The sequence below is a fragment of the Candoia aspera genome, chromosome 5, assembly GCF_035149785.1.
Source record: "Candoia aspera isolate rCanAsp1 chromosome 5, rCanAsp1.hap2, whole genome shotgun sequence".
Lineage (NCBI taxonomy): Eukaryota > Metazoa > Chordata > Lepidosauria > Squamata > Boidae > Candoia > Candoia aspera.
In genome coordinates, this window is record NC_086157.1 from 97281251 (window position 1) to 97308221 (window position 26971).

A 26971-nucleotide genomic window follows, 5' to 3' on the forward strand; every position below is an offset into this window, starting at 1 on the left:
GTAATTTGTAAGTCTGGAAGGTGGAAATGGCTGTTCAAGCCATACCTTTTGTGCTTCACCATACAGTGCAGACATAGGAAACAGCACACAACCAGAAAGAATGGATTTTGACCACTATACAATAAATTCCAAACCCTTATGCTACCTTTCACAAAGCTGGGGAAAAAATACATTTTCACCTTTGAGTACAAATCCTACTTATCAAGGAGTTAAACTCTGATTCTGGCTTTTAATTTCTACCTTGATTTTATTTCTTCTTCAAAGTACCATTAATGGAGAGATTTATATACAGAAGGAATGTATCATTCCCAGATGAACAGAACAGGTAGGATAAATCAAGAAGGATAAAGAAAGGCTTACCACTGAAGAAGCACTGATATTTTTGCTTTGGAAAGAGTCCATCATAGCCCACAATGCTTCTATGCTCCATTCAGGACAATAAGGAATTTTCTCTGATGCTGAATCACGTAAAGCAGGTTTAAATCCAGCCAGCAAAACTCTGAATGCTTGAGCAGGATATTGCATGAACTTAGGAGGGATCTGACGCAACCTGAGACATGATTTAGCAAGTCAAACCGTACAAGCAGTCAATCTATGAACACCTTATATAGTTAAATCTAAAACAGTAACACTGCAGAGCAATATTTCTAGTTATTGAATAATCAATCTTGATTAAAGCAATTTGAAAAAAGAGCAATCTCTAGGTTTACCTGCTTGTGGGCAGTGTTCCAGTCGATCCATAGTCAACAAATTCCACCAGAATTGAAAGAGGACTGAAGTCATTAATTGAAATGAGTTTTGCTCGATACCACAAACCATCTCTATATTCTGCGAGGCAAGGCATGTCTACAAGGAAAGCATGCCATTCAATTTATATGAAATATTTAACAGTTTCAATTACAGATAATTAACTTCTGTAAGTATGTTTTTTCCTACTGCACTTGCAAAGCAGGAAAGGATTGAATTTTCCTTTTAAAACAATTGTAGCACGCTTGCCTTCAAGTGCAGAGAGCAATGCTGATGCTTAATGACAGCTACTTCTGTTATCCAAAGTGGCATAACTCCTACTTGCTCAGAATACAGGAATTTATTCTATGACTTTTTGTATGTTAGCCTCTCTAGAATGCTTCTCCCAGTTCCAAAATTAGGCCATCTCTGTCTAGATGTCATGGAATAAACATACTACTCAGGTTAGGATCCAATTCTTTTGCTCTTTATGTGAGATGGCTGGCACTGGCTATCCTGATGAGGGCATGCGAGTTCTGAGAGGAAAGATGAAAGGAGACGCAGCTTGATAGCTCCAGACTACTTAGTGGAATTATCTGTCTGTTCATTCAGCAACTGACCAATTACTATTATTTTAGAGCAAAATAAATGTAAGGAAAGTGTGAAGTTCCAGCTCTGGAGAAAAACCTCATCTAGTGCCAAGAGGTACAAAAAGAAACTTCTTAGTTCACAAACCCTTGTCAGCCATCTGGTGAGCAGAGAAGTGCTTTCAGTTTTGATTGGGAAAGCAGAGGCAGAGCTGGAGCATTGTCAGCAAGCCAGAAAGGGCCAAGCATGAGTGCTACATACTGGCCTCAGTCTTGCTGTCAATGCTGAAGATGGAGAAAGCCTCAGAGGAAGTGCTAATATTGAAGGCTTCTGCCAAGCTGAATGGGCTCCAAAGTAATCTGAACTGCCTAGAAGACTCACGACAGGGATCTACCTGGCAGCTTGGCCTGAAGGCACTAATTGTCTCTGATCTCATAATAAGAGCCTTTTGAGAATGAGACAGATGTATCCCACTCCCAACTGCGACACTTTAGCCATCATGAAGAATGAAACTTCCTGGGTGAAAACAATCTTTTGGATGGAACCTAGATCTTGGATGGCAAACAAGTACCCTCACACATTATGGATATGCCTCTAGGGGATTTTAATAGTATGGGATTCAATTGCCAAAAGTGCAGACAGATGGGTGTGTGACAGGTTGCCAATCTGGCTGACTTACGTGAAGGATGTAGACTTCGTACACTGTCTAGAGGAATTAGTATTTGTGGTGCACACTGGCACCTTCCTTTAAAGTGGCTGTGTCCTAGAAACCATATTTATGTTCTTGAATAGGATACTGAAATCTAGGACTGTCATGATGGATTTGCTGGAAATGTCCCTTGTTCCATTTGCAAGGCCAACTGCAAACAAAGCTTAGTAATCTCAATGCATGAATAAGACAATGATGATAGGATAAAAGGGTTGTTACATCCTGGGATACCTTTAGGGACAATCTAGGTCTCCCAGTCCAGGAATGGGCACAACCGGCACACAAGAACAACCTGTCAAAAAGCCGTCTTAGCCATGGCTGCAACTTACTCTTTGTGGTAATACCAGCCAATCTGACTGGTTTTGAAAGGAAGTGGGACAGTTTCATGAAGAATCATGGTATCAACGGCTATTCGTATTAGATGGTTATTTACTACCTCCTGAATCACAGGCAGCATGCTTTAGGTACTGGTTTGCAGGGAAGTGACAGCGGAGGAGGTTGTGAGCTTCCCAAATGCCTCCATTTGGCCACTGCGTGCTTCTGAATGCTGGACAAGATGGGCCTATGGCCTGATCCAGCAGGGCTCTCCTTATATTCTTAAATGTGGAACGGCTTCCTTGGAAAGGAGATCATGTAAACTGACACATATGATCCTCAGGATTCTGAGCAAACAGGAGTTAACCAACCTTGAATACAACTGAGAACAGATAAATGCAGGCTATTAAATATTTATTTACTTAGCTTCTAAGGACTATACCTTTTCGAAAATCAGTTAGAAATGGTATAGTCTCTATGTTCTGATTACACTGAGCCAAGGCTTCATCTAGAATTTCAGAGTCCAAGCTGGTTGCTCTGTCCTCCGCATCTCTCTGTTGGCTGGCACTGTTTGACCGAACAATGGAAATATACACCTGGAGTAGGGGGAAATAACTGTATCAAAAGACTGCTAGATTAAAAATGTGTTTGTTCATATAAAGCAAAGAACATTGGATCTAACACAGTCTCCATAGAGAGTCTTGATTTTAATCAAAAGAAGGGGAAGCCGTTTGACAAATAGTTGAAAAACAATAAAACCTAGTGCAATAACCACAGAAAGTAAAAAAGTTAAAAAATCACATCTTGGCAAAACAGGGATTTCTGATGGCAACTGCCTATACTATAGCTTCTCAGGAAGGCTCTATTTTGAAAGCTAAGCCATGATTTGGGTTATGTAGCAGCTATAGGTCAAACTCCTAGCAACCAACTTCATCAAGAACAAAATTCTTATTCTTCCTTAACAAATTATTAGTAGGGAAGAGATCAGGCTATTACTGGATTACTTTTATTCTAGAATTCAGTTGTTTTGGCTCTTTGGGGTGGAGATTTCTTCAATTTCTTTCTAATACCGCTTCTCTGGCTGCCCATTTTCCAGACCACCGAGGAATGTGCAGGTGCCTATTAACATTTTCCTAACTGCATCCTGAATTGTAAGGCTGTGAACATACTACACTGCCCTCCAACTGCCACTGAGTTAGCAGAAAGTTAATAACACAGCATTGGCTGCCATATTTACAAATGGCTGCCTATGGAATTGTGGGAGTTGAAGTCTACACGTCTTAAAATTGCCAAGGTTGAGAAATACCGGACTAGACCATTTAAGCAAGGTGTGCATGTGAGTTGTTTTGTGTGTGACCAGCTTTCTGGTAGTCCATGCCAATCCAAGAATATTTTTGTCTATGTGTTTTATTGTTTTTTTCCCTCCAGTCCATAGTACTTCTTTATTATATACACAAATAAAAATTCATCAATACATAGTCCACCAACTTCCCAAGCAAAATTTCAGGACAATTGTCCTTATATGTTTTATTGCCTCTGATACACACAATTCTGTATTTAAAATACAAAATTATTTCTGAATGTGAGGTAAGCTGCTTTATCTAGATCAATTAAAAGCACACCCTAACACAAACAAAATACTTAAATCTATTTCTTTGAACAGAGGTAAAAACAAACTAGTTAATGATGGTGTTTGTTCAACATTTTTCATCATGATACCTCATTAGGTGACACAACATGTGTTACTTTCACTGGAAAGAGTTCTCCAAGAACAGGCAATGATGGTGAGGTATACGGTGGCAGGAGGGGAGTGTCTACTTCAGACATCAGCAATTCCTAAAATAAACAAGTTATTAGGACACAATTTGCAAGAACATCCCTAGAAAGTGCCAAGGAGCGCTTCTGAGGGCACTGGGAACAACCTGTCCTGGAGACTGTTCTGTACAGACTCCCTACTCAAATTCACATCTTATTTGGGGAGTAGCAAACTTCTCTGCTGTTTCAAATACTGGGAAATGGGAGTTTTGGAATGTAGTTAATTCGTAGACTATTACCACGTACATGTGTGAACACACACATGTACACATCCCTGGGCCCACTACTCCAAGGAAGAAATTCAGGACAATCTCTATGGTTTTTCCATTTTACAAAGCATGAAGCTATGATCCATCTTGGCCCTGGAAACAAATTGTAATTGATAATATGCTATTGGCTAGGCAGGGTAACGATAGCAATCTAACACAGCTGATTTAAGAAGTTAATGACTACAATACTGATCTAGCATTAAACCTTACCTCATGACTGATTTCACAATTTTCCTCCAAGTCTTCATTACTGCAATCTAGCATATCCTAGGAACAAAAAAATTCAAATCTTAATACAGTAATAATTTCTCAGACTCACATTAATAAAGCTGTTTAATATAACACAAAGCAGCAAAATTATTTTTCAGATGTATAACCAGTGCATCTGCTTATTCCTAAATGGAGTACATCTTAATTTGAACGCTAGATGTTGCAATTTATAAGCTTCTCCTCTGCCTCCGGCTTCAATTTGAATTTCGTTGTACAGTAGTAGTTTAGGCCTGCACCAGCTGCTTGTCACACAGTGAATCAATTAAGTTGGTGATTCCTCCATTCATCCCAAGCACACGCATTATTTCTAGAGTAATTACACTCATCTTAGTTCAGTTGTGCAGATGAAGTACAGGTAGTCCTTGCTTAGCGACCACAACTGGGATCAGCAACTTGTCGCTATGTGCCACGATCACTAAGCAGAAAATCACACGACAGCAGGCTTATGACCTTACTTCCCCTTTTGTCATTAAGTAAAGTACTGTAGTTGCTAAGTGAAAAATCATGATTTTACTTCCACCCTCTGTATTAACACTGCTTGTCGCAAGCCAGTTGTGAAGCACGCAAATGGCAATCACAGGACCACAGGATGCTGTGATGGTCGTAAACGTGAGAACTGGTTGCAGTGTTATTTTTTTACCCCATTGTAAGTTCAAATGGTCACTGAATGAGGCACTCGGTAAGTGAGATCTACCTGTACAAACTTTTCATAGATTAAAGCATTAAGACATGGCTTCAAAACTCTGGAACTCAAGTAACTTATTGTGGTTGGGCAGAAGGGTTACAATGAAATTGCATTCCTTACATTTAAATATGAACTGGTGTTTAGACACCTATCAGTAAGAGAAAGCAAACATATTTTTTACCAACTCAAATATAAACATTACAGATTTTCCAGGTTGAAGGGTAAAGAGTGGTTTGCCACAGCAAATACAGAAAAGTCTCTGCGCAGCAGGCTTGGGGTGGGAGGGTGCATGAGTGGCAGGGGAGGCTGTGTGGGGCTTGGGGTGTCTACTGCTGGGTGGGGGATGGTGTGTGAGTGGCCAGGGAGGCACAGCGCAGGAGAGACTTACCCAAGCAACTTGCGACCTTCCCTGCCGGCTTCCCTGTTGACTTTGCTTGTGGGAAGCCAGCAGGGAAGGTTGCAAATTGTAATCCTGTGACCATGGACGCTGCAACCATTATATGTGAGCCGGCTGCCAAGCGCCCAGATAGCAATCACATGACCATGGGGGTGTTAGGACAGCCAGAACTTCGAGGACTGGTCATAACAACCACTTGTTCAGCGCCTTTGTAACTTTGAATGGACACTGAATGAGTGGTCGTTAACTGAGGACTACCTGTATATCAGTATTTCTGATAGCAAAATTGCTTCTGAGTTTCGTAAGGAAATACAACAGGTTGCTCATCTGTGCAATTACATATACAGCCTGTGCCTGAACAAAGCACTGCTCTAAAACTGTGTTTCTCAACCTTGGCAACTTCCAAGATGTGTGGACTTCAACTCCCAGAATATCCCAGCCAGCATGCATTCTGGGAGCTGAACTCCACACATCTTATCATTGCTAAGGTTGAGAAACACTGCTATAAAAAAAACGGTAATTCAGATATAGGCAAGCAACCCATTATTATTTGGGTTCTCTGGGCATGGCATATATGAGACAATAACTAGCTTATTTTGAGGAGGCAGGGCACCTGGAGTTATGACAGCTTGGTCAAAATTTCATCTGCTCTACCTCAAATGTCTGGGTGACACTGCTTCGTAAGTATGGAAGGCACTGACCAAACAATATCAGAAGGGGAAATGTCATCTGGCAAATGTAGTCAAAATGAAAGTCAAAAGTGGATAGGAAGGAGGATATCAAGCTTGACAATAGCAAAAGTATAAAGGATCTTGGAAGAGCAGTTGATTACAAACTGATTATGAACTAGTAGTGTGATACAGCTGCAAAACCTATTTATTTTTATTTATCAAATTTGTCACTTCCCATCTCCTCCCACCAGAGGGACATACATATGGTTTTAGGCTGCATCATCATAAGCTTCCAAAGGACAGGAAGTATTCATTCCAATTTATTCTATACTGATTAGGTCCTCCCTTGACCGCTGTGTCCAGTTTTAGACACCGTGCCTCAAGACAGTTTCAGAGAAACTGGAAGGCATTCAGAGAAGGCATCGGGGATGATCAAGTGACTAGAAACTATGACTTGTGAAGAAACTGAAGGAATTTCTCAGTTGTTCCAAAGTGCCAGGTACAGCATATTGGATTTCTGTTGCAGGAAAGCAGATTGTGAGTGTCAGAAAAAAACCTTCCTCATATAAAAAACAGTCTGCCTGTTCAATGGATATGATCAGATCAGGAAAAAAAAGAGAACCAGTGACCTAAATACAGTTCTGAAGAGGCAGCCAAATAAATATTCAAAGAAAGTAGTGACATACCCTAATATAAATTATATATTGTATATTGTAATTTATGATTTTAACTGATTTTATTGTAAACCGCCCAGAGTCCCCCTCTTTTGGGGGTGATGGGCGGTAATAGAAGTTTGAAAAATAAATAAGTAAATAATAACAAATGAAACAAAATAGAAATCAGCCACAGACTGCTGATTTCCAAAAGGCCCATTTACCCTGTAAGAATGCAAAGCTGAAGGCTTCCTAGATGACTCTCAACAAATTTACAGAGAAGGAATTAGTCACAGTGTAACCAGTTCATTAGGCACAAGGTTTGTGGTTCCGAAGGGAACATCTAACCTCAACATTCAAATACAAGGATAATGCTGAAACCAATGTCTGGCCCTGTATAGTGGATCTGCAACCCATACTCACCTCAGTCACCATGGAGTTATGAGGCTGATGCAATTATATCCTGATGGAGCTCGACAACTATTCTGGTAATAAGATAGGTAAGAGGAAATGCTTTCACAGGTAAAGTGAAAAGCTACTATCCTGGGACAAGTTAGAATTTGTTGGGGGAGAGGGAATGAATTATTAATTGAAAAAGAAAATGTGCAAAGTAGCCTTTTCTCATACATCCAGATACACTGCATCAACAGTTTGACAAAAACCTAGGTATTATGGGGTTTGTGGCAACTTGACCATTAAAACACTGAGCAGCCATACTCAAGAATGCAAGCTTTTTTTTTTAATCACTGTGCTTCTTGCTTTCCCATAAATATACTTCATTTGTCTTTGTCTCCAATTCCTTGTCAAGAAAGGAACAATCCTAAAACGGAGGAAAGAAAATGTCTATGCGCCTGTTCTGCAGTTTGACCTCCAGGTTACATCTAGGAATACTGTTTAGAACTTAGTTTCTGGTGTTAAAGCTGATACAAGAGGAAGTAGATGTGGTTAACTCTCTGACCACACACAGTGTTTTTCATATATCACAGATAAACATTGTTTTTACTACTGATATTTTTTTTTCCCTTCTAAAGGAAGATTTTCACTACTGCCCAAAGACCTAAAGATCACACCACAATAAGCACTATGCTTGATAGCACTATACCTGGATAATTAACTTGCTTCAGCACGAACTATTTGAGTTAAACTGTTAATGCTTGAAAGAAAAAAAGATTACCAATTTTGATACAGAATCACCACCATCTTCGGTAATACAATGTTTATGGAATGCCATGAAATAAGATAGTGACATCCCTGCAAAACAGAGTTTGACAGACACTTTCCCCCAAGGGGTATCTGATGGCTCCTGTTGAAAGATGAACAAACTCATTAGGATCATCCCATCTGCTACTACTTAAGCTCTAAAAACTGGCATGTGCAATCCCTTCTTAAAGCCAAGTTTGTAGTAATTTGAGATGCTTGCTATAATATTCACACATGACAAAATGTATTATCAACCCCAAAACAAATGACCTTTGTTAAAGAAGCACATTGCCTATTTACATGACGTGGTTGTACAACTTTGGGAACCCTAGAGGAAACAGACTATTTAAACCCTTGGTAGTCTGATTTCAGGCCAGGGTGCATTCAAGAAACTGCACTGGTTGCACTTGTGGATGACCTTTGGAGAGGCTGGGATCAGGGGAGCACAACCTTCCTGGTCATCTTTGATCACCCAGCGGTTTTCAATACCAACAACCATGATATCCTTCTGGACTAACTCCACAGGATCAGAGAGAGCAGCAGTGTTCTTCAGTTCAATTGGTGTTGGTGGGGGAAGTGAGATCTGCCCTGACACCTCTGCTTTGTAGAATGCCTCAGGGTTCTTTACTCTCTTGGCCTGAGTATCAACAGTACAGGTAGTCCTCACTGAATGACCACAATTGGGACTAGAATTTTGGTTGCTAAGCAAAGCGGTCATTAAGCAAATCCAACCCCATTTTACGACCTTTTTGCAGTTGTCATTAAGCAAATCACTGCGGGTGTTAAGCAAACCATGTGGACATTAAGCAAATCACATGATTCCCCATTGATTTTACTTGTTAGAAGCTGGCCAGGAAGGTTGAAAAATGGTGATCGCGTGACCATGGGACGCAGAGTCATAAATGCAAACCGGTTGCCAAGCGCCCAAATCGTGATCACGTGACTGCAGGGATGCTGCAACGGTTTTAAGTGTGAGGACCGGTCATAAGTCAGTTTTTTCAGCACTGTCGTAAGTTTGAACTATCACTAAACAAATGGTTGTTAAGCAAAGACTACCTGTATGCCAATGATACGTTATGCATCCTGGCCCTGGGCCAAACAGGCAATAAGGTAGAAGTGTTAACCCAGTCTCTGAAGGCTGTTAGGGCCTGAATCAGGATAACAGACTCAGATTGAATCCCTCCAAGATGGAGTGGCTTTGAGTTTGTAGACCAAACAATTCCAGGGTTGTGCCAACTTTGTTTCTAGATGGGATTGTGCTCCACTCAGAGATTGTGTGCAATGTGGGGGTCCTACTTGACTTGTAGTTCCTAATGAGTAGAGAGCAGTACAGGCAAAATAGATTTTGTACAGTTACATCTTGTGCACCAATTGCAACTATTCCTGGATTGGGAGACACTACTCAAGGTCATTCATACCTTAGTCACCTTTGGTTGTATTACTGTAATATGTTCTACATATACCTGGCCTTGAAAAGATTCAGAAGCTGGTACAGAATGCAGTGGCCCAGGCAGTGTTGCGTTTATCCTGATGTATTGGGTGATCCCACTGCTCCAGGAGCTGCATTAGCTGTCAGTCAGCTTAAAGTCCAACATCACAGAATCTCACATCTGGTTATCTGCAAAGCAGCGCTACTGGAAGTCACCAGAGCCCCCTGGATAGCAATAGCTACACCACTACCCAGTGTCTCAGCTGGTGTCACATCTGAAACCCAGGGGGCACATTTTGGAGAAGGGAATCTCCCCCCTCCACACCCTACCAGGTCAGCCCTATTATCCATGATTAGATAATGGATGAGGTAGGCTTTATTGTAGACCTTATCTGGTGGGTGCATGTTTTTTTGTGTATTTTCTTTCTGCATAATGTGGATATTGTACTTAGTTTATTTTATGGGTGAATTTATTATTCATTAAGGTGGTTGTTTTTGTTTCTACTTTTAGCCCCGTGGAACTTTTGGTAATGGCTGGCTTATGAATGAAAAAATGAATGAAATATATAGTGTTTAGGCATACCATTATATGTATTTTAACAGGTCTTTTTGTAAGTAGTTCTTGAAGCAATTCAACTGCATCCTGCTGCCAAATGTTGCCAACCTAAATGATCAGGGAAAATACACTGATTAGTTATCAACTATGAACAACCATTGATCCAAAAGCTCCATTCACAAGACTAGCCAATCTGGAGAAAGAAGTGTCAAGAGGCAGAAAATGATCAAGTTCCAGACCACCCAAAACAGAAGGGCAAGCACAACTGCACTTTTTTCATTACATACCAAGGTATTTTAGGCCAAAGGTCAGCCACGTCCTTATGAATCTCAGCCCTGACTGTTGTGATCTATCTTATTTTTTCTTCTAAGGAAGAACTGTCAAGAATATTGTGAGCTACTGTGTTGGCCAAGATGATCACATGGGATATTTATTTATTAGTAAATTTATATAGCTGCCAATTTCACCAAAAGTGACGCTGGGCAGCATACAACAATCAGATAAAATGGCCAATATAAAAACAACAAATAAAAAGATAAAAACCTTATTAATAAAAACCAAAAATACAAACCAGTATCTTCAATTCCAATTGTTACCTCTTAAGGATTCTGTCAACAGAACGTATGTGCCCTGAGGTAATAAACTTAAGACTTGAAAAAGGCACTGGAGAGTTGCTAATATCCTGATGATATGTTTCAGTTGGAACTAGGATGGCTCAAGAAGGCAAATATAGGAAAACAACTTTTGGAGCCAGTTGGACTTTCAAAGCACTATCATGGATGCTATCACAAAATGGCTCCTATAGGGTATGGCTAGTTACAAAGTACTATTTCACAGAAATGAAAAACTTTTGAGACTACATGGGAATAGCTTACCAACAATCTGAATAAGAGGCAGAAGTAGAACCTACCCCTGAAAAGTTTTAATTCTTTTCTTCAGTAACATCTCATTCACATCATTATTTTTCATTCCACAACCTCAGCATATCAATTGTTCTTTCATACAAGCGTTAACTCATCAAGCAGCCAAGGCATCCATACTTCTCCTGCTATAGATCACTCTACTTGAGCCCTAATCTCTGTGCTGCAGCTTCTCCCAGATCAAAACCCATCTGTCTCCATTGAACTCTTGGTGTCTGTTTCCTTCTCTCAATCAAATCAACCCAAGTCTCCCTTTTCCCTACAATAAAATCACTTCCTTTCCTTATTTTTGTGTACCGTATGTATTAGGAACTGCTATAAACAAAGCATTGGCTTTCAGTTATACTTCATCTTTATTTCATTAGAAAATCTCTGGTTCCACACAGAACATTCAGGGGTGTCAAGACTCTTGACTTCACAATCTTACTTAAGTGCTCTGGTCACAGTAAAATTTTAAAAAACACAAGATAGTTTCACTCTGTAAAGGTGAAAGGCCCAGAAGATTTAGTTTTCTTCAAATTACTAGACAATGGGAGACAGTAACAAGATCTGCATATGTAGCAAGTAGATGATTTGTGCTGGAACTAGAATGAAAAGTAACGAAGTAACAACTACTACTCTGCACTGTCCTAGAAATAAGCTGGGGGCCAGGAACATGCTGGACTGTTAGCACTGAACACTTTCATCTAATCTTCAGCTTGTATGCATGTAAAGCCTACCACTTTCCGGTAGTCTACCTCTATGGAAAGTGAGCTCTGGAAAGCCTTAGAATTCCTGAAACATTTTATCACTCCAAAGTGGAATATCTACCTAATAGTTGTTTCAAAGAAAAGGTAAGAAAGATTGTCTGCCCAACCTTGCAGATCATAGGCATGAACTATATTGGTGCAATTAACACAGCATCATATGGGTAAAAAATTTGTACATTTTCATATATTACTGTGTGGAAGACTCATCCTTTCTACAATTTACTAAAAAGATAATTTTATTCTTTATTATTTGTCCTAGATTGAAAGGTACATTTTTCAATTGCTGTGCACTATGTTCAAAACACAGTATTTAACTCACTGGTACAGTTTTATAGAGCTGACATGGAATAGAAAATGGAGGTATCTCAGCATACAAAATAGTGGGGTATAGATGGCACTGAGGAATTTTCTCAATATATCCATAATCCACATAATGTACCTAGAAAAGAAACAATACACACAAAAAAAGTACATCAGGATATATATTTTCATGATGTAGTTCTTTTTGAAAAGCATGCCAGCAAACACACGAAAGAGCTGCCCAACCCATTTCTTGTCATACGGTTTCGGGAAGGAGATATGATACAAAAAATCAATTCACGTACAACGCCAAGCCAAGAATTGTTTAGTTGAACTAGTTTCTAAAATGTGAAACCACCATGGGCAACAACAGATCGTTTGGCATTCTTTTGCATCATGTTTCAGCCTCTCACCAATTTGAATGTGACAAAAGAGGTGCTAAAAAAGGAACGTTTCTTGAAAATGTGTTCGCCTTGTGAAGTTAACCTATTGTTGAATATCCCCCATATAAGACAGTAGAAATTCCACATTTTGAAGCATCATACTCCCTACGCAGTCCTCAAGAGAATATACCTTTACAGCATCGCCTTCATTTTAACAGAAAAGAAAAAAACACCAGCTGCAGTCAGGTAAAAAACTAGAATGTTTCTTAAAAACATCAACCTTACCCTGATAATGCCAGCGCCAACGTCTTTAACTTCACCTCTGTACCACATTGTATCTGCTGCTCTTACCACACAAGCTTCTCCACTTTTCCAGTTATAGGGTTCCAGAAGGCCTAAACATTTGACGTTATCTTGTATGTTACTCATTAACTTGTTTAGCTTTTGCTCTAGGGAAAAAATCCAAGCAAGTGGTGTTAAAGTTACTATCCCTTTTAGCAATTTCTTTTTAAAAATATTTTTATTGTTAAGATAATGCAATACACAAGGAAAAAGAACAAAAGGATACAACCCCAACTATGAATAAAAAAGAAGAGAAGAAAAGTCCCCGAGTCATCTTCTGACTCCTTGGGGGACGCTTTCGCGAACGACTATAGAGCGGGGTGGTTTGCCATTGACACATTGTCCCCTTCGTGTCCCCATCTGCTAACAGCACGTTAAATGTTTCTACTTTATACTGAACATTAAGGATTGTTGCTAGTTTCTTTTTAAATACTTTCATCTGTTATTTTTAATTGGTCTCATAAGTTTTTTCTAAAAACCACATTCCAAATGTCTGAATTTGCTTTGCTGTGCAATGTCTTGTATGGAAGGGAGCCGTTCCTATTTCAGTTTGGCTCAATTCCCATTATGGATATACACCATCAATTTTGCCATTGCTGCATATTCTCCAATTTTGGTCTCCCAATCTGATTATCATCGGCAATGTTCCTTTTTTCCCAATGAAGCATATAACTGCAAATATTTTACTGCTAAAACATAAAATACGCGTACTTGAGTAAAAATAGTTTAGTTTTCTAGAGGATTCTGTGCTGCAAGGCAGCAATGAATCCAGCACAGGCTTATGTGCTACAGGAGGAATGGCAGCAAATGGAGAAAGATGCAGATGCTGCCAGCCACAATATCTGTTTTTACAGCTAATTTATCACCACCATGATGAATGTATTTGTATGCTTCTGATTACTGTATATGCGAGGTAGAGGTAAAGCAACATACACATGTCCAGAACTCCAGGTAACAAACATTGTATTTTTGCCCAGACCTTTGGCAAGGGCAACAGAAGCCCCCTTTAGATTGTGGGGGTTGTTTTTTCTTTGTTCCCATCCAGTTTTGTCATTTCTGCCATCTTTACTCTTGTTTGCTTATTTTTCCCCCCTTTTTAACAATTTGTAAACCACGCAGAGTTGCTGGGAGTTGAGCAGCATAGAAATTTAATAAATTATTGTTATTGTTATTAAGAACGCTTTCTGAAGTATCAGTGAATTCAGGCACCACTGAATTCAATAGGAACTCAGCAAGCATGTACAGAGGAACAAAAACAAACAGCATTCTCCTGTGCTCAAGTAAATGAAAAATAGGGACTACGTGGGCCTGCAACTCAGTCCTTCTCACAATAACTCTTTGAAGCCAGTCACTTGTAAATATTCTTTACATGTTTGGTATGAGAATCTCTCCAAACTTTTTTTTTTTAATCCAGCCATATATAGCTGAATGATTGATCAAGGCTACTGTAAATCTTTGCCCCTGCTCTAATTACAGAGAGCCAGTTTGGCCTAGTGGTTAAAGTGCTGGATTAGAAGCTGGAAGTCCATGAGTTCTAGTCCTGCCTTTGGCACAGAAGCCAGCTGGGTGACTTGGGGCTAGTTGCTGTCTCTCTCCATCCTAAAAAGAAGGTTCTGGAAAGATACTTTGAAAATGTTGTGAAGAAAACTGCAGGGACTTGTCTCTTTTGTCACGAAGAGTCGGGTTTGATTTGATGGACAACAGTGCCTATTACATTTATATACATATCTTTGAAATGGCCTACTCAATTATATAGCACCTATCATAATTGTACAAATGCATTTTTTGTTTTACCTTGTGACTTGGGAATCACATAAATTGTTCCGTTATCTGAAACACAGCTAACTGTAGCACTGAAGCAATCCGAGCTAGGGAGAGCTGGTGGTTTATAGGCCTTAACCATTGGAGGCTCAGCCACAGAAATTTCCAGTTCTTGCTGTTTGCTATCAGTAACTGAAGGGTCAATATGCTTTTCTAGCTTAGAAAGACTTGGTGCTCTTTCTTCCTCTGAAAGCAGCTGGTTTATGTCCATATTCTTTTGTAGTTTATCAGAGGAAGCTGGACTTGAACCAATTTTAGGTGATCTAATCAGGATTCAACAGAATGTATGTCAGCAAATTTTAAAAAATCAAATACATGTATTTCCCTCAAACACTGCACCTTAAATTAGACTGTACAATTTTCTGTTGGCTTGTAACTGCGTGAATTACAGATAAAATTAAAGCATTCATTTATATCTAATACAAGAAAACAACTTCTATGTTAAATACATCAAAAATTAATAACCACCATTCACTTTAAAAAAAAATACATACCTTCTTTTTCTGAGTGCTAAGCCTTCTTTAATCATGAATTCTGAAATGTCAGTACAGCGCCCTCCGTCTTTGCAAAATATTTTCACGGGTAAAGGTGACAAGTTAGTATCCTGGGGCAAATTATTAATTTTTAGGGGTGAAAATCAATTATTCATTGAAAAAGAAAACATGCAGATACCCAATTTCCAGATACACTTCATCAACAAAGTGACAAAATCTAGGTAGCTATTCTGGAATTTGTGGCAACTTGGCCTGTAACACAGAACAGCTGAACTGAAAAATAATTAAGTTTTTTAAAAAGAAATGTTTTAACCGAATAACAATCTTACAAATACTAGGATAGCAGATATGAGAAGAAATTGAGAATGTAAATGAAAATATTTTCATTTTAAGATGTTTCCATTCATCAGCAAGTAAGATTTAAACCAGAAACGTGCAACCTGAGATGCTAAGGCTGCCTTCTGCTCCTAGAACTGTGGGTGACAGACTGCACAACTTCTCTAAATGCTGCTACCAAATTGAAATTTTTAATATGATGGATGGGGAAACAAGTATGTGGGAAATAATCGTATTAACAATATTGAATTAACTTAGGTAAATCAATTTGTCCTGGGTTCACTCACATTTTGGAGCACAGTACTTGGCATACTATTTAAAAGCAAAGGGCAGAACTTGGCTCAAAGAAACCCCCATTTAAAGCATCTTAAATAGAGTTACAGCACTCGAAGTTTACAGTATTATCTTCTAATCTTAAATAGTTTGTGTTCTCAGCTGGGATTCCTGACAGATCATCCAAATAACACAGGCATTAGCTAAAAAGAGTATCATTGCTTGGAATAAAGAACTAGCCTAAATGTTGCTCTTGCTGAATAAATGCCAAATACAGTAAAATCTTGATTTACAGAAAACTGGGGGGAAGGGTTGTCATTAAATCTGAACTGATAAAATTGAGATAATTCTTTACATTTACATAATTGATGTAATCTGATCAATTTACATTATCTATGTAATGCTATCATTATACAAGTGACACAATTACAAAAATGACATAAGCTGATATAAATTATGTAAATCACATCATTTCTGGACTGTTTCAGAAACAGACTTTGTCCATATTTGGGGATAGAATCTGAACTAAGATTTTGTCTGCTGTATTCAATATCCACTGACTGGGAGTCCATGTTGCACGATCATTTACAAATGTGAAGACGCAATCAAAAACTGCCCTTTTGCGAAAAGTAAAATATTCTCCACAATAATTTAATGTAAAAAAAAAAAAAGTTTGCCAGTAAATCAACTGTTCTTTCAAGTTGAGGGAGTATGAGGGAGATGGGTGGTGATAAAAATATGATAAATAAAAATAAAATAAAGTTGATTGAGAGTTTATCACATGGGGGGAGGGGAGAGGAGATTTACACAACCAAAACTAAGAAGGAACCTTTGACTTGTGCTTTGCTCCTATCAAGTCAAAGTACTATCAAAGCATATATAGGTATATTTATTTATTTCACAAATTTATACTACTGCCCATCTTCCCCCAAAGAAGGACTCAGAGCGGTTTATCTTCATTTAAAATGAATGCATGGATGGATATGCCATTTTCTCTTCATCCTAATCAGAAACAGAAAAGTAATGTACAAACCTCAATCCAGGTAAAATCTTCATGGCATCCAATATTTAGTATCACATGATAATATCGTATACGTTTAGTTGAATAATGGTCTCTGAAAGAAAATCTACACTAAAAGAATTGGAGCTGCCAGCACAAACCTGTATTATTAAGTTTACAACAGCTCCAGTTAAGTAAGATGTAAGAACATCACAAGCAGTTGCCGTCCACTGTTCAGCCCCACCAGCTGGTCTAGAATGAGAAGGAGAATATTGTTATACAGGTAGTCCTTGGTTAATGACCATTTATTCAACAACTGTTTGAAGTTATGGCAGTGCTGAACAAATGTTACTTACGCCCAGTCCCTGAAGTTACAGCTGTTGCAGTGCCCCCGAGGTCACGTAATCACAATTTGAGTGCTTCGCAGCTCACCCACACTCACAACCACAAGGGCGCCTCAACTTCCCCCACCTGCCTATCTCCCCCTCATCTCTGTCCTTTTGGCTACCCTGCACAGAGGCATGCCTTGGTGGTAATGGCAGTGGTGGTGGCGCTGGGGCTGAAGTAGAGGCGAGAAAGCAGGAGGAGGAAGAAGAGGGTGAAGGTCAGCTGGGAGCAGCATGGCTGTCAGAGCACAGGGCAGCAGTGGTAGCTTGGGCTTTGCACTGTGGCACTGGGGTGGCTGGCCATGGTGCAGGACTCGAAGCAGCACTCCTCAGCTGCAGTGGCAGCTGAAGTAAATGTCCAGGGTTGACAGCCAGCTGAGACTGCTGAAGGTCCTAGGCCTCTACTTCAGCCCTGGTGCTGCCACTGCTGCCAAGGAGTGCCACTGTGCAGGGCAGCCAGGCAGGTGGGGGGAGTTCAAGAGGAGGCAGTACCTTACCTTACCGAGGCTTGGGGATGGGAGGGACCAAACCGGGAATGGCTTGGATCAGGGTGGCTCCTTGCCTAACGACCAGTGGGATTTGGTTAACAATGGCAACGGGGACTGCTGGAATTGCTATTGCTAAGCAGTGCAGTTGTGTGACATCACTTTACAATCGAACCACCTGGCGATGGAAATTCTGGTCCCAATATCATTGTTAACTGTGGACTACCTATAGTATAATTCAAAAAATGGGCTCTCAAATGGAATTCACCTCTTCAGGCAGATTTTTATTCTTTGTTTTGTTTTGCCATAATCTACATAGGCTTGTAGTAGTTTACCACAATGGATATATTACCTTATACCTGTTAATGAGCACTCTACTGCAAGTGGTCTGATAGTCTTCAGATTCTGTTCAAGTTCTCTTAGACACGTAATATCCACAGTTTTGACTATGCCTAAATCAGTAAGGAATAACTGCAAAAGAAACATTTAACAAAAGTTTAGGTAACGTGACTTCTCAGTTGCTCACAAATTCTGAATGTCTTTGAGAATTAATCAGTTCTTTTTTTGATGATCTAGATGTGAGTACAACCCCACCGTGATTCTCTGCAACACTGCAACAACATACAGTTACTAGCTTAAAATAAACAGCACATTAATAAAATAAACAGCACATTAATCTATATTAAAGAATATTTATTACTTTGGACTTTAATTTTTAAAGCTGACTTTTCACATTTTTACAAAAAGACCAGGCAAGACCCAAGAGACCAAAACAGAATTTGATTATTTGGGTATCTATTTTCGTATCAACTTTCAGATGTTTTACTGCCAAGATGAAGAGGACAGTGACAAACTAAAGACAACATGCTGTCCAGAGTCATGTATGAGAGACAGGTGGCCATATAAATCAATCAATCAATCAATCAAACAAAAACAAACAAACAAACAATTCTTGTGGCATGAATTTTCAGATACAGTTTAAGCAAAGTAAATCACCTATATTTATTAAACTCTTGGATTTTATTCTTTTTCCAAAATTCACAATGAAGCCAGTTTTTTGGCATATAGAATTCTTCGTTCAGAGCTTTCTATGTCCAACAGTTTTTAACGAGGAAGGAGAAAGGGGTATCTGCTACATTCTATTTATAGTATTTTCTGTCTTCCAGTTGTTCTATAAACTAATGTCTCATTCACATGTTTGACTCTGACTTGGTATGTTGCAGCTATTGGAGATTGTGAAACAAGTTTTTTGGATTGCGTGACCCCACCAATTTTAATTCATTCAGCAAACAATAGTTAACAATGATCATTAGCAATATCATTTTCCCACCGCTTTGTAGTCTCAACAAATAGTTAACAAATTAAGATTAGACCAGTATGTAAATCTATAGTGCAAGGCACACATTAGATGAGTTCCTTCCAGTTACAAGGAACCTTTCTCCATTAGAAATAATTTTCTAAAATTATTTACCTCTACAACTTTTTCAGAAACAATCCTGAGGATCTGGCCTCTTTGCCATTGATTCCGATCACACATATAAGCAGCACAATCCATACCAACTTCCCACTTAATAGTTTTATTTTCCGGTTCAAAGTAAGTAGCAACCATCTTTTCCTGTAACCTAAAGTTTTAGAAAGCAAATCATACCACCAAATCTAGATCTTCAAAACAATTTTAAGAGCCAATTTTGCAGATATGTGCAGAAGTGTCGTTAGTTCTTACTATTAAAATACTTTTTAGGAAATAATGTGCAACCCTCAGCTAAAAAGAGCAGCAGTCAAAATCAAATGATTAGGATGATGTTCATGTAAAACTAACACTGTTATAACCAAGGAGAACAGGCCTACATTGTATAATCTAAATTCCTAAACAACCAGTATTTATACTGCCTTTTGTTTCTGAATGTGGACAAGGTATGTTTTTCAACTCCTCTGCGCCTTTTGATTTAAAATCCCTGTCAATCATGACAAGCTAATCAGTTCTAGCAAAGAAAACATGGCACAGTGTTTAATCTTTTTCATCAAGAATACATTCCATGGCATCAAATTGCTCCCTTACCTTTTCAGATTTTTTTCCGATGACATAAAATGCACAAATATCTTGCTAGGAGATACAACATGATTAATCTGCACTTGCAATTCTTTATTACATTCCAAAACAAAATCTTCCATCCATGGCAAGTCTTCATTCTCAAGTTTTAATAAAGATGTCTCTGTTTTGAATATATCCTCCAGGGCAGGATCCCATATTTCATCATATGGTCTGGTTATAATTTTGGTATTACTATAAAAAGAAAATTTATTTCATTTATATTGGCACTTACCTACTACCAATGCCAGAAAAAGAAAAGCTGAAATATGTGCACAGTGATTACTATTCATAACAATCAAAATGTATCCTCTGGATATTATAAGCTTGCTCAAAGTTGCTAACTAGATTGAGAAGTATGCTGAGATACAAGCTCAGTACAGTTGCTGTGACAAGCTAACAATAAGCATACTTACCTTGTTATGTAAGATGCTAAGCCATCTTTAACCAAAAGGCTGTTCACACTGCATGACAGCATTGGGGATACACATACACTTTCATAGAGTTCAACAGATAGTACATTGTCTTCTGATTTCTCTACAAGAGAAGAATAAATACAAATCTGCTGAATGTTGGAAAACAGATGTGTTGGTAGCAAAAATTGACTTTAAAAGTAATATTTTGAAATGCACCAAATATTTCTAAAGATCAAGTCCTTATAAAGTTTTTTTCATCTAATACAACAACTATTCTGTATTTTAAATTAAGAACATGATTGGGTTTACATATTGCTCTATGCTATAATACAGTTTCATTTTATTTTAATGTGTTTTGTATGCAGTGATTTGTTGCTTAACATTGTATGAACCCCCCAATTGTGGCTTAAGTGAAAATGCAGTTAATGCCCTAGAATCACCCAGCATCTTTTAAGTCTGAACCCCAAAGGTTTCAACCAAATGAATTGTGATTATTAAATGAACCGGGTTATGGATAAGTTCTTCCTGCACTGCTAGTTGGACATATATGACCACCTAACAGCTTCAGTTAATCAAATGCTGTGAACCAGCAAGTAGCTTTACTTAGTAAGAAAATGAAATTATTATGGCAGAACTTATAAACCTCTTGAAAGTATGATCTTCATAAAAATATTAGGAAGAATTACCCATTTTAGGACACTCTCCTCTGAACAAGAATCAGAGTAAACAACTCTTCTTTAATCAGTTAATAATTAACCTACAGATATTTATTTATTTGAAAGTATTTTTAACTTGTCCCAGTAAATAACAGAAAAGCAGTAATACTTAAGAATATATGAAGACAGTTAAAACATCCATATAATCATACTTCCAATGATAATGCCCCAAATCAACTGAAGACAAAGCATATTGGAATAGTTAGTCCTTGTTTAGTGACTGCCTCATTTAGTGACCATTTGCCGTTACGATGGTGATGAAAAAGTAACTTTACGACCAATCCTTGCATTTACAACCTTTGCAGGTCTGTAAAGCAAAGCTGAAGTAAGATCATAAGCATAGTTGTGGCTTCACTTAGCAACCACTTCACTTAACAACCAAGTTGCCAGTCCCAATTGTGGTTGCTAAATGAGGACTACTTGTGACATTAACCTGCTTGCAGAATTGAAGGAGGGTTGGGGCCAACCATATTTCATTTGAGAGTTTTGCATAGGGTGGGAACCATCACAGACAAGATCTATCACCTGATAAGGAGAGGGAATCCTCCATAGGCCTTCTCTAGATATCTTAAGTGTAGATTCAATTCTGAGAGGTTAGCGCCTCATTTATCCTGATGCTGTAATATCTTTAAAGATAATAACCAGCACTTTGAATGGGGTCTGGAAGCCTACTTCCAGACCCCATTCCTATTTTATCAGCCCTACCTAAGGTTTGTTGCAGCAGTCGACTGAGTGGTGAGCAGAACATGAGTTACTGTTGCCAGGGTAGAAAGATGAATACTTACCAGTAACAAAACAGAACATACTTTTTTCCTGAACCAGTTTTTCAAATCTGTCCTTTGATTGGATAGTCCACTCACTGGCTCCTTTACATGGTTCAATATGAGCCAATTTGCACCTAATAGCCTAGATTGCAAAATACAGAGTTTAGCTGAGAGATGTCATTCCCATCAGAGCAACATACATAGGAATCCTAATGGTTTCCAATATAACAAAGATTAGATTCACAAGACTTAAACTTCTTCCTTGTACCATTAGGCATTCCAGACCCATTACTGGATAATGGTACTCAAATTTTACACAACAGCAGCTTGATCCACTTATACAATGGATTCTAGGTGCAATCTATTATAATGCTCAAAGAAAAATCTTGAGGAAATCATATGGTATATTGAGTCTCACATTTCTGATAGATAGATCGACAGATAGATAAAAATTCAAATTTATTTTAAAAGAAATAAACATTGATATAAGAGAATGAATGCAAGTGTTATGAAAGGAACTACAAAGAATCGTACAGCGTCTTTTGGCAGTTTATCTGGGTTCTATATAATAGACAGTTTAGCTTACCTTTGCTGGGAGAGCTAAAAACTCATCTTTTATTTTACGCATTTCTTTTATATTTATTTTAGCAGTATTACCAAAGTCAACATATTTAACTTCAACTTCTTGATGACCTGGCAATCCTTTGGAAAAAAACATGAAATTAGGAAATATTGAGATCTTGAAGTTATAAAAAAGCTATGTTTATTTGAATGAAAAACATTTGCAAAAAGTGTGTTGGCATGCCGTATTCTTTTCAGGTAGACATCATCTCACTCCTTCTCCAAAGTTAAATGAAAGAAAATGTCTCACTGTCTGTGCTACAATTCTCTTCCTGAGGTTAGTTTAGAAAACCCAAGGTAATCAGAAAGTCTGCGGCATGTTCTTTTCTATTATCAAAAAGCAGTATTTGTCAGCCTGTTTTTGAATGAAAATTGCCCAAAGTTATAAGATCTTGCATTAATTTAAATTTTTAAAAAATATAACTGTCATTACAGAAATCCATACTGGCATACTATGCTTCAGTGCTTGTCCTGAAAACCAAAACTTGAAATCACATTTTGACGAGGGAATGTAAGCTGTAGTTCGTTTATTTTGAATGCAACTGCAAAGAACTGTTTAACATGAACCAGAATATCAGGGCTCAAAGTACTCAAGTTGGGAGTGAACATAAATCTGAGAAAAAGCATATCAAGATTTGCCATTGCTACATGTGAACAAGCTTCACTTTGCAGCTATGAAGTTAACTCTAAAAAAGTTATTAACCTACACGTAATTATGCTAGCCACCATCTACAGCTATTACCCATTTATGTATTATTCAATTTATACCATTTGTTTCGCTGAGCACTCACACATGGGAGTCATTTTCTCTTCTCATTTTTTTCCACAACAAACCTATAAAATAGGTTGGGCTAAAAGAAAAAAATAGTGGTCCAATGAAATCCAATGACCTCCAAGGTTGAGGGGGGCTTACACTGGCCTACTCTTTCAAAGTCAAACCCCTTGATCATTATGTCAGTTGTATGTTGCCCAGACAAGACTGTGGCTATTTATGCATCTATATTACAGAGGTAAAGTGTCAATATTATTATTGGACTACAATAAAGAAATCACAATATTGGATAGATTAAATGTACTACAACGTTTCAGTGGAAAAAGTTTTTGAACAGGAGAGGGATCAATTAAAAAATAAACACAATAATTATGTATTCCAGATACTTACCAATCACCTGTGCTCTGTACCAAACTCCATTGTCTTCAAATTTGGCTACACATGGTTGACCTTGGGTTGGACAAAGGATTTCCAAGCTGAATCCTACTTCATTTTTATACATTTCCTCAACTTTCCTTAGAAAAGCTGCAAATTCAGGACCCTGTTCTAACTACAATAAAAAAAAATTAATTCCTTCATGCTAGCATTTAGCACCAATATATTAATTTGTATAACCATACTCCTCATTTTCAGCTAAATTTGGTGGTAACTCATGCCAAAGGAAGGAGATTCAAGTCAGAGAGATACAATATAAGGGTTAACCAAGATGCAAATGAGGCAGTTATTCTTGGCAACTAAACAACAGCTTTCAAACTGAAACCTAAATAGAAGGCACTTGCCACTCCATATTTTTGCCCAATTGATGCTGTTTCCCCTTCCAACTAACATTTTCTCTACATCATATTTTTGTTTTCAATTGTTAGTTTCATTGTAGTGTACTTTTCATTGGGTGTCTGTAACTCTAAAGGCCAAATGTGATTGTGCTTTTCCTTAACTACCCTTCAAGCCAAAGAAGTTCATAAATGCATTTAAACCACCAAACAATAGCAAATTATCTAAGACATAGAAAGCTGAATGAGAAAGAACAAATGAACTATAGCATGAAAATGGAACAGAGGGCTACATACATAAGAGGTAGATGGAATCTCATAATCTGAAAATGTCCCTTTTAGACATTAACAAATCTCAAAAATGAAGAAAAACCTAAACAGTGGCCCATCCTGAAACAGTTCATGCTTAATGAGCATAGGATGCCAACTATTAGGAAGGAACATAAAAAGGATTTTCCTTGCAACACCTTGGAGTTTTCACTAAGACCCAACGCTGATCCAGAGCAGACCTCCATGTTGCCATTCATTTAAAAATAAAAATAAAGTTTTCCTTTGCTTTATTTTCATTTTTCATCTTAACTGTCACAATTAAGCAATGGCTCTAACACTTTCATTCTTGGACCTTGCCCACTTCAACTTGCAGCCCTTCCCACTTTGGGAATGGAACCAAAACATCCTGCTTAAAAGCCAGGGCCCTCTTGCTGACTCATGCTGTGAACCCCTAGAATTTAAAATAGCCATTTATAAAATATAAACCATCTATTTAATAGAGCTGCCGATCGGAAGGTCGGCGGTTCGAAACCGCGCGGCGGGGTGAGCTCCCGTTGTTAATCCCAGCTCCTGCTCACCTAGCAGTTCGAAAACATGCAAATGTGAGTAGATCAATAGGTACCGCTTCGGCGGGAAGGTAACGGCGTTCCGAGTCGTCATGCTGGCCACATGACCCGGAAGTGTCTATGACAACGCCGGCTCCAAGGCTTAGAAACGGAGATGAGCACCGCCCCCTAGAGTCGGACACGACTGGACTTTACGTCAAGGGAAACCTTTACCTTTACCTTTTATTTAATAGTAATAGACATGTGAAATCCAATCAAATCACTTTTGTCAATACAAACTGCATGCCAGACACACCATCCCCATGACTAGCTATGGATCCCATTCATGTGAAGAGATTTTGAATAGTTATCTTTGGGTGTTTTGTATTTATTCATTTGTTAAGTGTCTGTGATTTGGGCAGCTCTAAAATGTATTTCTTTCAACACTGAATTTTTGCACTTTTTATTTTTAACATTTAAAATTATTTTAATACTTTACATTTTCTTTTTTAATAAAATATGATTTTGTTATACTCTGTGGGATTGATTTACCCTTCAAAGCACAACGAAGTGCCTGTGTCTCACAAAAAGCTAAGTGGTGGCACTCAGAGAAACATGAAGAGGGAAACTATACAAATAGCCACATGGTATTTTTATCTTCTGGGAAACATGGAGCTCAAAAGCAATTCTGAAATTAAGAACGTATTAGAGGACAGCATTTCATTTTGCAACATGAGGGAAGGCAGAAGGCATAGCAATGTGTTTCAAAGATGTTTCTAGGAACCCCTAGAAATTAAAAAACCCCTAGAGATTAAAAAACAAAATCTCTTTTTATTGAGTACATATGGAACAAAAACCATGAAAAATAATCCTTATTTAATTTTGTGAAGAACTGAATTTCCAGAAGCAAAGTCCCTTTCTATGATCCAAAATAAAGTACTGCAAAAAGTACTAACATGAACAAAAACATTAAAATGTTGAGTTATACTTACCAGCTGAATGTAGAAGTCACCAGGGCTATTAATGTAACTAACAACAATGGCAACTTCTGTATTTTCCTGTGGCATCACAGGTGGATAGTACTGCAATGGTACAGTATTTACAAACTGATCAGAAAGTTCAGTACGAAAGCTAATAAAGAGACCAGAATAAACTGTTAACTTGCAAAAGAAAGCAGTCTGTAACTAATTTAAGTTACTGTTAGTAGTCCTGAACATAAAACACGATTAAGATATGAAGCCCAGCTCTCAGAACAAATTACACAGTACATCCATTCACGCTCTCCCTGCATTTATTTTAACCCAATCACATAAATCTTAATGTATTCAAACCAGGGGGACTATGGAACACAATTTAATCTGTTACCTTATGTCAATTCCTCTCCTAAAAGGACAGAGAGGGAAAAAAAAGTACTCCCACATGACTTTTGGCTGAAATCTTATTCCAGAATTTGATCTAGAATGTAGGTTAAGTCACACTTCAATGAAGTCTGTAAGTACAGCCTTTTATTTTCTCCAATGTAAGTTAATATCTTCCATTGATTTCTATGGGAAAACTCAAAAGATGCCGTTGGGGATATTCTGCTAATAACATTGGCAATAGGGCTTTACCTCACTCCCATCAACAGAACTGCAGGAAATAGCAATACATTTTTGATCCTAACATCAGGATTAGAAGACACAGATCTTGTACGCTTCTTAGATATAGATGAAAATTTTATCTACCCCCTTCTCAAGGCAAATGCCATGTTGAAAAGTACCAGGCCTGATCCCAAGTATAAATAGGAGGGGAGACACCAAGGAAACAGATTAAGGTCAACGCATAGCAACACTCCATTCCTCCCATAAAAACAAACACATTTACCATTAGCAGAGTGGCGGTTAACTGTTCTGTTCTCCATGTCAAGAAAGTTTATGACTGGCAACTTCAGTCTAATTTTTTGTAATGTTAATAATTAATTATCCACTCAGAATTAGTGAATTTTAAGACATGAAGGAGTCAACTAAAAAATGAAGTCCAACTCCCTCCTCAACGCAGGTATCCAATGAAGCATATTTAACAGATGGTTGTCTTAGTCTTTGCCAGAGTGTATCAAGTGAGAGGAGCACATCACTTCCTCTGGCAATTGAATTGATGTTACTATTAGGGAGTTTTTCCTAACATTCAACTGGAATCTATCCTCTTGCTCCTTAAGACTGTTATTCTGTTCCTATACTCTGGAACAACACAGAACAGT

At 38.2% G+C, this 26971-nt stretch overlaps 2 protein-coding genes across 2 annotated transcripts in view; one reads left to right on the forward strand and one right to left on the reverse strand.

Moving 5' to 3' along the window:
* The window catches only part of CENPJ (centromere protein J), a 226330-nt gene that overhangs the window by 40208 nt on the left and 159151 nt on the right, over positions 1-26971 (forward strand). The window lies entirely within an intron of this gene.
* RNF17 (ring finger protein 17) overlaps positions 1-26971 on the reverse strand; it is a 52968-nt gene that overhangs the window by 4793 nt on the left and 21204 nt on the right. Inside the window, exons 13-32 of the mRNA XM_063305801.1 lie at positions 25728-25866; positions 23541-23700; positions 22344-22459; positions 21779-21899; positions 20278-20398; positions 19832-20056; positions 19244-19394; positions 18125-18243; positions 17063-17153; positions 15293-15402; positions 14772-15061; positions 12921-13084; positions 12272-12391; positions 10311-10391; positions 8273-8401; positions 4633-4689; positions 4058-4174; positions 2781-2934; positions 711-846; positions 361-550 (exon numbers count right to left, since the gene is read on the reverse strand). Of these exons, the coding sequence (XP_063161871.1) occupies positions 361-550; positions 711-846; positions 2781-2934; positions 4058-4174; positions 4633-4689; positions 8273-8401; positions 10311-10391; positions 12272-12391; positions 12921-13084; positions 14772-15061; positions 15293-15402; positions 17063-17153; positions 18125-18243; positions 19244-19394; positions 19832-20056; positions 20278-20398; positions 21779-21899; positions 22344-22459; positions 23541-23700; positions 25728-25866 (2791 nt within the window). The remainder of the gene's footprint in view (positions 1-360; positions 551-710; positions 847-2780; positions 2935-4057; positions 4175-4632; positions 4690-8272; positions 8402-10310; positions 10392-12271; positions 12392-12920; positions 13085-14771; positions 15062-15292; positions 15403-17062; positions 17154-18124; positions 18244-19243; positions 19395-19831; positions 20057-20277; positions 20399-21778; positions 21900-22343; positions 22460-23540; positions 23701-25727; positions 25867-26971) is intronic.